At 35.3% G+C, this 12,736-nt stretch overlaps 1 protein-coding gene across 2 annotated transcripts in view; it reads right to left on the bottom strand.

The window, feature by feature from the left end:
* The window catches only part of PPP2R3B (protein phosphatase 2 regulatory subunit B''beta), a 46,159-nt gene that overhangs the window by 6,129 nt on the left and 27,294 nt on the right, over positions 1 to 12,736 (bottom strand). For both annotated transcript variants that reach the window (XM_039725750.1, XM_039725751.1), the window contains 8 exons: positions 10,397 to 10,582; positions 8,602 to 8,705; positions 7,951 to 8,053; positions 7,111 to 7,185; positions 3,452 to 3,538; positions 2,860 to 3,016; positions 1,455 to 1,503; positions 264 to 353 (listed from right to left, as the gene is read on the bottom strand). In XM_039725750.1, coding sequence (XP_039581684.1) covers positions 264 to 353; positions 1,455 to 1,503; positions 2,860 to 3,016; positions 3,452 to 3,538; positions 7,111 to 7,185; positions 7,951 to 8,053; positions 8,602 to 8,705; positions 10,397 to 10,582 — 851 coding nt within the window. The remainder of the gene's footprint in view (positions 1 to 263; positions 354 to 1,454; positions 1,504 to 2,859; positions 3,017 to 3,451; positions 3,539 to 7,110; positions 7,186 to 7,950; positions 8,054 to 8,601; positions 8,706 to 10,396; positions 10,583 to 12,736) is intronic.

The following is a 12,736-nucleotide window of genomic DNA, read 5'->3' as shown; positions in this document are numbered from 1 at the left end:
TTAACGGATATAAACAGGCCACAACTTGTGAAACAGTAACATTGAATTAGCCTCTTAAAAGTCATTAAATGAGACCTCTACAGCTACAACAACAGGAGACACTGATAAACAAGGATGATGCAAAGAACTGAGCCAGTTTTCTATTCATGTTTTTATAGTTTAGCTTCTTCCATTAGAGTTGCAGCTGTTCATCAGTGGTCTCCATTTAAGGACTGGAAAAACCAGGACAGACTTTATTTCTGCTGAAACAAATTCATTCTTACCTAGTTGGTGTTTTTTTGTCCTCTTCAGATATCAAAAACCAGACAAAATCAGCGTAGCTAATCTTCCCATCTTTTTGTGCTTTTCTACCTCTTGGAGGCCAATGAAGAAAAAGACAGAAAATTTATTTTAGAACACCTAGCTTTACTAACCAAAATTAAGGATTATTTTCCTTGTTAGTATTAACTATTTACTCCTAAATGATCCAGTATTCATAAGGTTATTGTTAATAGAAGAGCCATCTCAAATAATTTTTGATGATATATTATATACAAGTACTTATTCTTTTTAGAATTTCTCTTCAGGTAGAAGTGATGAGAACATAAAAGCTTTACAGAACTCCACTAACTAAAGTTTTTGAATTAAAATATGAAGATAAAAATGAAATAGAAATATTCAGGAAGTAAGTGTTCATGGCAAGAACATAATTGTCTGTTTCTACTCCTGTAACTGCAGCAACCAAATAAGTTGCACATAGTCAACCTGTCTAGTAAAAAGTTAAGCAGGCAGTTCTTAGACGTATTACATTTCAATAATGAAATTAATTTTTAGATGTTTTATCTTCAAGATGTCTGGGACACTATGGTATATGTTTTTGCCTTGCCCAAGAAACTCAGATAAAGCAGTAAGCTCTAGACATATTCCTGCTAAGTCTCTTATTTCTGCTTTTATTTCTGTTTATCAGTTGCTTTCTATCTCAGATACTGTGCTAGGAAACATTTCAAAAATTAATAAAATGCCATAAATACAAAAGAGGAAGTCAATCCCAAGGGGAGAAACGAAGAATGACTGTCAAAAATGTGAACTAACTCAACTGGAGGCATTTTTGTAAAATTATTGATGCAATAAGCATTGATTTTACAATTAGTACTTAAAAGCTCAGTTCTCCTTGAACATTTTACAGGTTTGAGGGATGGAAAAAGAATGATGCTAACATGTCTTCCTTCTTCATTCCCAGTCCTGCTAAATCATTCAATATCCAGTGGCCCGTATTCATATGGGTAAAGAGAGTGAAGAACTTGACTGTGCCAAAGGTTCCAAGACCACTCTAGTGCTACTAGAATTTAAACTACAAATCTAATCTTGAAATTCCTGCTCCTTTGTGAGGGGGAGCCATTTTTTTCCCTTGGAATACCACAGAATTTAACAAGCAAAAATGAAACGGGATTTAGATCAGCATACAAAATAAGTACCTTGTTACTGCTCCTGAGAAGATGCGCTCTATCATCCTATTTGAAATTGCTGTGAAGAAAGGTTTGAAACAGTGTCAACTCTATGCAAGTTATTTTTGCATGTATTGTGTTGTTGAAGAGTTTACTGGAACTCTCCTCTTATATACACAGATCAGTGAGAAAGATCAAGTGTAGTGCTCATTAATCCCTTTAAGTCCTTTTAGAGAGGATCACTTAACACAAAGCCTCCAAGGCAAAACTACAACCACCCAGCTTTGAATTCAAACTTAATACCGAAATAGTGATAAACTTGCAATACAAGCAATAAAATTGGCTGATTAATAAAACTGCATTTCCCAGTTCTTTGACAAGTAAATAATGTTTTTCAGTGGCATTAAGTTTTACATGACCTTGGCAAAGAGCCAAAGCAGAACTGGCACGATCACACATAATAAACATACCTTTCTGATTCTGACGGGGGTCTATTTTTGACATGGTTTTGACCCATGCTTCTATTTTGAAACCATTTCAGGGATTTTAGAGACATGTCTGAACTAAGCACTATCTTTGTAAAGGATATTCAATTTATCCTTAAGAATCTGCAAAATTAAATTGCAGGTGGCACTGTATTAGTTGTGCTTTCTTTATAAAATGTACTAACATAATAGAGCAGCCACTCAAATGAAAGCAGTTTTCCTTTCTCACTGTCCTAAAGCATAGTAAAACTTTGGTAGGCAAATTTTCAGAAGCAATCAGAATTGTGTTTATCCTTTTTAACATGGGGTAATACTCCATAATCACTTTGTGCTTAGGTAAGCTTTCCTGTCCTGAAAGGAACACTATTAAGATGGACACAAGGCATCTAAAAAGAGCCCCAACAGTTCCATACAAGCTACAAGAATATTTAAAATAGGAACAAGCGTGCAAGACTACAGAATCACCGTCATTGCATATTATACATGTAGCAAATGTAACCTGCTAACTGGTGCTTAACAGTATTAAAGCAAAACACACTGCAGCTGAGTTAGCAAAACTCCAAATAAGCTAAGTACCTGAAGGTATGTTTGCCTTTTCTACTCTATATCTTGCCATAAAAGTAACGCTACTTGAATAATATCAGTAAAACGGATTTTGTCCAAGGTAACAACCCAAATTGCCAAATAAACCCATTTATATATGGGTTGATATTTGTGATATTTGCCCTACTTTTTTGTCAAGATCGGAATTCAAATTCAGAATTTTCCTCAAATGTGGTATTTGTAGATGCAAGTAGCATCACAGATGACTTGTCCTGCTTTAATTCACTGAGTCAGCAGGACCAGCCACACCAACAGACTCAAACTGGCCTTGGCATTAAACCACTTCCTCAGCTCAAAGTTTACAGGTCATTTAATACATGTAAACAAAGGTGCTTTGTTTGTCATACCATAATCATTATGTCGAGCTAAATCCTTCCGATCAATATAGAGGTCATGGTCTGTGTCCAGCTCCCAAAATTTGCAATAGATAACATAAAAATGTTCATATGAGAAGTACTCTGTCAGCTGGTTAATATCAGCTTCCTCTTCCAATAATGCCACATTCTATTATCAGAAGGACAAACAGAACATATTAAAGAGTTTGTAAGACATTTATTTGTTGAATGATCTGAGTTCTCTGAGTTCTCATAGCCAAGTTAATATCTCATGCCATTTCAGTGGAACAATTTTTGTTTTCAGGGACAATGCACACCATACCGTGTAACAGCAAAACTGAACACACAGCAGAAAATGAATGCACTGACAAAAGAATGAGCAGATTGGACCAACTTCTGCTACACACATTTACATGTATACAGCTTTAGATAGAAAAAGTTACATTTAAACATATTCTAATGTATGAGAATTAATGCAATTGGGTCTTCATTACTTTTTGGAAAAGGAGGAAATGCTATTTATGTTACTCCCTTAAGCCTTTAGTTAATGCAGTTTTAAAACTTCTAGAAATATCTCTCTTGCAAAATTTTAGATGTTATGTACCTGCAAAAAGTTGCTTTTCCTGAGCTCATTACAAGTTATTTTCCCAGACCAGGACCTATTTACTGTATAAAATATTCTCTGTATGACCTGCAAGAGAAAGAAAAAATGGAAAGAAACTTTAGCTATGGTAATTAAAAACCCATCCAATTATATCTCAAAGATGTTTTAGTACAGCTGCATTAGAGAGCTCCATCATTCCCCTATTTCTATTCCCATTAGTTAGAGCTTCTCTTGTGTCATTATCCACTATTCAAACCATTTCTAAATCTATATCTAAACTCATCTAGACAAGTTTTATTACAATGCTGCAGTACCTATATCTCATGCAGTAATGTTGCAGAATATTCATGTGCTATCCAAAGTATGCATATTGGCGATTTCACTACCTCAAATCTTCCAGATCTACAGGATATAATTTAATGAACCTATTAATGTATCTTATTACTTCAGATTTGAAGACCTGCATTTGCTACAAGACTGTTTTACTTCATAATTGAATTTACAGAAATAGAATTGGGACTGTTTAAGGATCAGATGTTGCTACTTCTGAACTCTACAAACACAACAAATCTACATCTGACAGAAATACTTTCTGCAGGTGCAAAGAGAATGGTTTTACCCATTTAACTTCATTCAGGGAACTTCCAAATAACCCATTTGGAAGTTCCCTGAAAAAAACCCCTGTTAATAGCATTAAAAGTAGTACATTAATATTTTCCAAGTGAAGAACAAAAAATCTATGCTAGAAAGACTACTAGTTCTGGTTCCACTGATAGTGGAACCAGAAACAAACACATCCATATGAGTACTCAACACATTTTTTAAAATACCTTTTACATCTACTTCAACTCAATGATCTTATAGGTCTTTTCCAAACTAATGGTTCTATGGCTATTTTGGGCAACTCATGCAATTGCTATAATTTTCTTAGATTTAGTTTACAAACTAAATACTTGAAATAAGACTTCAAAATATCTTTTTTTTTTCTGCTACTTAACTGCATTCAGTATTCACCTCAATTTGTTTGACTTAAGACAACTAGGTGTACATTTCAACTCAGGCATTCACCACTAAACGAAACAAAAAACAAACCAAAAACATCCCAAGCATATTATGAACTATAACTGCTCAACTGGTGATTGATTATACCTGCTAATTGGCAAGACTCAGTATTGCACGTGTAGTGTTTCATTTGCAAGAGAGCAGTTACTAACTAAAATCCCCTCGCCTTAGGAACCCGTTTCCCACAATTAAAATGTCCTCCCATCTACAGGCTAAGCTTTTTATCACTTCAGACTTCAATTGCAGTAAATCAATAGTTTAAACTAACCAATCATTTTAAAATTACAAATAATTGAATAATGTACTGATGAAGTTTTAAAGAAAACTTAAAACTGTAGAGCAGCAAGCTCCTCAGTTCTTTCTTTGAACAAGAACAGCTGGTTCAATGACTCCAGACAGAAGAATAGATTATCCTGCTTCTGAAACTTAATTAACTTAATTCTAATTGTGAATTTAGGGAAGGCCCATTTTTTGGCTTACACTACAAAGCAATTTTTTCTGAAAAGGTTTTTGCCTTAGCTTTGCAACTTAATCCATCTGCATGTCATTATCTCATCTGTTATACATTTAACTGGTCTAAAAATAAAAACAAAATTGAATCTTTGGTAAAGACAACTGGGAACAGACTTAAACTGTTTTCTAAAGTAAACTGATGCAGAGTATAAGAAATTGTCAGAGAATTGCCTTTACTATTCTGCCGAGTGCTTTGTCAGAAGGGAGAAGAAATGGTGCAATACAGAGACTACAATTTCAAGAACTCATAGTTCAGATATGCACCTAACTGGAAGAATAAATGTAGTATCTCATTTGTCACAGCAAACATTTTTAGCTTATTTCAGCTCTATCCTGGCCATATGTAACTAGACTGACCAACAAACCTATAACATATCTTAGCAGGCAGAACAGATTGCTTTCATGGCTTACACAACACATGCTAAAGAGATATATGTAATGTGTATGCATACACACATACATATATGTAGGTATAGACAAAAGCCCAGCAGAAGAATGGCTCATTTGGTTTGCAGCTGGACTTATCCTTTAGATAAAGCTCCATGTAGCAAGGTTAAGCTAACTGAATACAGGTATGAAATGGCTTCTTTCATCATAGGTAAAAGAAGCTATTATTATCATTAATACGTTACAGGACACAATTTTGGAAGACTGTAACAAGCTCAGTTGGTCAAAGCATGGTCAAATAATGTCCAGGTTGTGGGTTTGACCTCTGTATGGATCATTCACTTAAGAGTTAGACTTGATTCTTATGGGTCCCTCCCAACTCAGAATATTCTGTGATTCTGTGAACAGTCACGCCATCCTAAAATATGACAAGAAAAAGGCAGATGGCTCCTGCCATTTCTTAATCTGCAGCATGGCATTCCAAATATTTTTGATACTTTCATACTAGTTTACTTTTTGATTTAACACCAATTTTTTGATTAAACACAAATTTATGTTGAAGGCTACACTAAATTTTGTTAATAAAATATTTCCAGTACTAATTTATTGAATTTTGCTAGATTCAGACCTACTCTAATAAGCTGTTCCTCCACAGAAAAGTAACTGGACATGGCAGGACCTTTTCTTTCCTACTCTTCTTCAGGTCACGCAGCAAGCTTTCACAATTTTAACCAGAGCAGGCTGTGACACAACCAAGAATCCATTAAGAAACAAAACATGGAACAATTCCTTCCCTCACAACTGACAAGAAAGTTCTGTGAGCTCAGGTAGCCATTATAACAAGAAGCAAAACCTAATGCAGCAGGACATACTTGACAGGCCAGCAAGTTTCTGTAAGAAGGATGTAATGAACAAAACCCAAACGCTCTCAAAAAACAAAACCTTCCACAATTTTAACCTGGGTCAAAGTATAAGATGGATATAAGATGATCAATGATGCATGGGTTTTTTTTGTTGGAGAATATTCATTAAGCTAGTTTTCACATGCACAAAGTGAACTAAATGTCATTTTGAAGAATCTTAATCTTTTGAGACTTCAGTGGAATCGACTGTCTAGTCTACATTGAGAAAATTTAATGTCACTGATTTTTCCCTTGAGTACAGAACAAATACTTCAGTCATATAACCCTGGGAAGACAGGAATGAAACTTTTCATGTACAAAAACCTTCTTTGGAAGAAAAGTCCCCAGAGAGACAAGTGGCAAGCAGCTTCAATATTACCATTATTTCACATAATACTGAACATAATCATATTAATATAGATGTTTCATTCAAGACTTCATTTAATTAATCCCAGACTAAGGTCAGGATTCTAATGAATGCAGTCTACAGCCACAATCAAGTGTTTAAGATAACAGCCTGCTCTTCATTTAATACTCATTAACTCATCTGACACTACTGCAATTCACTGCTTCTCTTACTAGTATTAAATTCAGCAATTCCTTAAAAATGTTAAGAACCACCAGGCCTAAGAAAGACTTTTTCCACAAAATTTCTAGTTATGTAGAAATGAAGACTGACAGCCTGCTCTAACTCTACTCTTCCCATGGGACAAAGATGCTTAGACATTTGACTAATCTTAAGTTTGATTTTCTTAGTTAACCAAAAAATAGCTTTTCCAGATACAAATCACTTACTGTTGTAATATACCGAGAATGGAATTCAGATGCTTCTTTTAAGAATGAAAGGCCTGGATGACTATTCACCACATCCTACAAAAAAAAAATTAAAAAAATGGAATAACAACATTCCAAAGATTATTCATTAGTGACCATATAAGACAATTAGCAAAGAAGAGCACACCTGCTTTCTTAACAAAAACAATTTAAATTAATTATCACAATCATTACTGATAACTTCATTTTCACCAAAGCTTCAGACAAATCACATTACAAACCTTATAAAAATAATATTATCTTTTAAATAAATCAGATAAACAAAAGCTTTCCTGTATTTTAGAATTAAGATTTTTAATAGGATTTTTTCCTATATTTTAGATAGGCTGAGGATTTTTAACACTGCTGATTGTTGCTGGTTGTAATTCTTTGGCTATGATTCAGTAAAGTCAATTCAGGTTTTATTCAGTCATTTCTGTAGATGGTGTTTGCTGCTCTTCCAACAAAGACTTACTAGGTTTTGAATTCATATCCCAATTTTCCTTTGCCGTCCAAAGGGCTACCCTGACTTAAATAACTTTAACTGCCTTATGAAACATAAAAGATTCCAATACATATGTTATTCCTACAGCTGATTTTAAATCTTACCATGGTGCTTAAAAAACACCTCACCTTATACAAAATTATTAACTGTAAAACAAGTCACTAGCATCTTAGTGGATCATGCAAAGTCAGTTGCACTAAATATTATCAATAAACTTTAATGATAACCATAAAAAAGTATATTTAGTTCAAACAACTCAGTGCTTTGCCAGTTCATTTTTTGTTGTGTTCCTAGAAATTGTTTCAGTTGCAACTTACTTGCAAAAAAGGAATGAAGTCTTCTTGCACCAAGTAGTTACATCCAGGGTTCATCAGAAGATGAACAAACTTTGCAGCATCATCATAGCAAGTCTGAAGTACTCTGAAATGTAAGTATTTCCATTTAGTATTCTACACAAAAAATTGCTCATGCTACCTCATGCAGGCAGCCTAGAGCAAGGCCTATGAAACAATATTTATTCAAAAGGTCATTACAAATGTCAAACCATGCTCCAAGTGAACTTATCAAAGCAGTAGTGTCTCTTAAATTTATGTTAAGGGAGATAGGTACACCATGTAATCGATTACATGAAAGGACCATTTAAAGTCAGAATTAGAAAAGAACTAAAAATAAAAAGCACTTTGTTCAGAACTGGCATCTACAAGTAAAGGCCACCATGGTTTTTACTTCTCACGAACTGTCAGTCATTTACCCAAACACTTTAAAATCTATAAACCCTGTAAATGAAGATTTGTTTATATTACAGTGTTATTTAGTTACATTTTCCCATGTACAAGCTTGCTGACAATAGTTGATTATGGGAAAGTGTTTTATTCCCCTTTAGAAGACAAGATCACACTCAGAGCTTAAAATATCACATTTCAATGAAAAAAAAAAAGCAGTACTTCTAAAAAAAGTAATCTACTTACTTCCGCCACATTGCAACAAATTTATGAACTGACACGTATCCTGTTCGTTCACCTCCAGCACAATAAAACAAAGGACCTTTCCAGTAGAGTGGGCATTCACAAGCCTACAATTAAAGTGTACATCAAGTCAGTTTATTGATTGCTTATCTGAAGGCTACTCTTTTATTTATAGATCCTTCAAAAATTACAAGTGTTAAGAAGAAAGCATTAGTGAAGAGATTTTTTCAAAAACAGTTTCTGAAACCAGCTTCACCTTCTGATATAATCCATTTAAAGCAACTGCTTTAGGGTGAAATCCAAAAGTGGAGAGCAAAACACAGGGCAACTTGTAGCATTCCTAACAGACTAATGCAGTGAGTCACATGTCTGTCTGTCCATGCTCCAAGCAGCTGAACAGAGCCCATCTTAAGCTCTGCTCAAGAGCTGGATATCTTTAAGCTAAGCTCAAGACAGCACACTTGTAGCCCTTCTGAACTGGAGCAAATTGACATTTGTCTGGCTCAGAGGATGGCTCAACTCATCTGCATCCTTTGCACGTGCATGGCACATCCTCTAACCAGTTTGAAGTAGCAGGCCAGCCTGCCCTGAGCAGCAGTATCTTGCTTTAGGGTACTCAACAGCTCCACATTCCCAACTCCAGTGTGACCACATGCACCTAAAGCACAAGTGTCCACAGCTCTAACAGCCAAGGGCTGGCAGCAGTCAAAACTGACTCCAGCTGGGAGCAGTCCGACATGCTGGCATCCCCAAGGATCTCCAAAAACACTGAATACTCCAAGATGTGTAAGGTCACTGGAACAAAAGTACAATTACTTCTCATGTAATAGCTTAACTAGTACTTCAAACAAATTAAAATGATTTTTTGATGAATACTGTGCTCAGACAGTACTCTTCAGGAAGGTGTCTTTCATCACTGAATTACTGGTGACTAGATCCTTTCAGTTTCCTTGCTGAGAGAAGAGTCTCTTCCCTACCTCCTCACTTCTGTGTTGAAAGGACCTGTGGAAGACAGGGATCCTATCACTCAGATTAGCAGTAAAAAAGTTTTGGTGAGGCAAACCTCCAGTGCTGCTCTTGTGAGCAGTCACAGTTTCTATTTTCTAGACCCTGGACAAAGTGACAGGAACATTGATGAGAACCTGAGACTCATTAGCAAGACCATGACTTGCAGTGAGATTTCAAGCACTAATTTAATATAACAAAATGGAAATTTAACTTCATTTTAACTAGCTTATTGTCTTTAAATTTACACAGAAGTTTAAAAAGATTTGCTGCTTTCTAAGCTATGTATTTTGTCACTCTGCCATAATTCTAAAGTAGCTCTTCAGGAATATCTTGAGAGCTATAATCTCAAGTTACCAAACCATGCTGTCTTTACCAGTGTCTTTGCAATGGAGGTTGAGCAGAATGAGAAAAAAACCCCAACCTGTGTGAACATCTGAAAACAAAACATATATTAGAAAAGCTTTTGCCTTAACTCTCTGGGTCAATACAGCATGGAGAACAACATACAATGCTGTTCTTTACTATTTGGTTGTTTATGCAGCAAAAAAGTAGCCCAAGTTTTGTTTTAATGTTTTGTTTCTTTTTATAAGGTCATTTGATAGACAGTTAATGCAGAAAATTCCATATAACTGTGTTATCAACAATATCATTATTGATATTGTTATCAACAATATCAATATCATTAAATACTAATGTGTGGGAGATTGAAACACACAAGAAAACCAAGCACACAGAGCTCATCTTTCCACAGAAGTACAATACAAAAAGAAGATGGCCAGCAAGTTCTCACCTTTGCAACCTTACCCATGTCTTCTAATGTTGCCCTCTCATTTGGAAATTCAGAAAAAGTCTTCTCAATTTTGGCAATCACAGCATCTATATTCACTTTTTCCTTAGGACATCCTCGAGGAAAATAAAAAGTTGGAATGTTTTGACTGTGTGGTGGTGGCAAAGTTTCTTCCTTCTTTGTTTGAACCTAAATAGATAAATACACATTTGACAGTCAAGTACCATGAAATCACATAGTCCTCCACAGATTACTTAAATCTCTTGGTATTCTGTGTTTCAATACACCTTCAAAATATTTCAGATTACAAATGGAATAAACTATTACAGAATAAGAGCACATTGGAAAAATTAATGAGTATTTCCAAAAATGGTCATTTAGAAAGAATTCTAGGATGTTAAATATTTGATAAAAAAAACTTCAATCTTCAACATATCAAGTTTCAAGACCGATACACTGGACAGCCTCTTGGGGACATCCGAAATTACTCAGGTTTTGTTATCTGTTTCAGAAAAAAACCTTTCAACCTCCATCTTAACAGATATTATAAAAGAATTTGCTTTTGAAATACTTTTAGTTTTACAGATTCAAGCTTTTGAAATAAATATAATAACTTTGTTACAAGCCACCAACCTATTTAATAACATTATGAAGATTTTGGGTTTTTTTACCCTAAAAAAGTATAGCTTTTATAAAGGTAGTGAACAATGCCTGCAGAGGGACATTTTTGGATAAAGTATATACAATGAGAGTTTAGAAAGCTGCTTCTCAAGAATTGTGATACACCATATCACTAAAAAAATCCCCCAGATGACCTGTAACAAGAGAAATTTATTTAAAAGCATTTAAATTCAGTAAAGAATTTACCTTGTAGTCAGTTTCCAAAAGAATGTCAAATAGGGCAGAGCAGCAAAGATAATAGGCAATGTAACAACAGAGTTAGGAAACAACTCAAACTTAGCAATTAAACCAAATTCAAGTCTTTATTTCCAATACTGCTATTCAAATGTAAAAACATTGCTACAGGGTGACTTGTCCTAATGATAAATGTGTTCAAGATCCTGCATCCAGTCTCTCATTTTCTACCAGAATTGGGGAAATGTAAGCCCAAAATGCCTCCAAAAACCCTAACCCTTGTCTTACTCTTTATCACCTTTGCCAAATGCCTGCAAAGATATCCTGCTCTTCTACCACAATTAAAACCCTTCCTTATGTGAGTGGAAGAACTAGGTGCTTATGGACAACAGATTTTCATTTGCAGAGCTCCAGTCTAGGACCCTTCACTGGAATGCTACATATGAAACCCCCCCCCAAAAAAAAAAAAAAAACAAAAAAACAACAAAACAAAAAAAACACCAAAAAACCCCAAACCCTGAACTAACCTTTCCTTCCTCTCCTCTGCATTTGAGCCACAATTCCTGTTCAAAGCTGCAGAATTACCTTAACTATGTTACAAATTTTATTTCATAGAGGAAAATGTTACCTTGAATCTGTGACACCAGGAGTCAATATCTGTCACTTTCTATGAATCCTGTACGTAACAACTTTTGATATCTTATCACTGGTTCAGCAGTCCAGTTGATGAGGCAGCTTAAAATAAGAGTGCTATGGGGTATCAAAAATTCCTTCCAACTTCAGACTTCCAAAAATTTAGGAAGTCTAAAGACAGTAATGTTTTACTCTCTAGGTAAAATCACCACCAGCACAGCAAATAATGTCTGTAATGGAGTGAACACCTCGTTTCATTGTAAAAGCCCAGCTCTACCCATCAGCACTTTCCAAGAGCCCTTGCAGTTACCCTATTTCCCCTTCTCCCCATTTCCAAGAACTGCCTGGACTGACACAAGATTAGCTCAGTTGGTCAGAGCACGGTGCTAATAATGCCAAGGTCATGGGTTTGATCCCTGTACAGGTCGTTCATATAAGAGATGGATTTGATGATCCTTGTGGGTGCCTTCCAATATTCCTCAGAATATTCTGTGATTCTGTGACAATCACTCCCGTGCGAGCTGCTCAAATGGCCATAGAGCAGCAGGTGGTCCGGCTGCCCGATGAGGAATGCCTCATCCAAGAAAAGGGAAAGTGCAAATCACAGACTACTAACATTCCCTGAATGTTGCCAGTATCATGAGGTAAATCAGCATTTTGAGGAAGCTTAGTACAGAGAAGCAAGGCATTTTAAAAATCCTCAGCTAGGGAACTTTAGAGCCTCAGATGGAAAATTTCTTTTATATGGAAAGGTAGAAACAGAGGGAAGACTACACTGGAAAAGATGCCAAGAGAAAAAGAAAAGCTATCATCAGAACCATTTGATCATTGGATACTATTTTTTTTTTTCAGAAA

Source organism: Passer montanus, unplaced genomic scaffold (genome assembly GCF_014805655.1).
Source record: "Passer montanus isolate IOZ18808 unplaced genomic scaffold, ASM1480565v1 scaffold56, whole genome shotgun sequence".
Lineage (NCBI taxonomy): Eukaryota > Metazoa > Chordata > Aves > Passeriformes > Passeridae > Passer > Passer montanus.
This window is presented reverse-complemented; position numbering and strand designations above follow the sequence as displayed.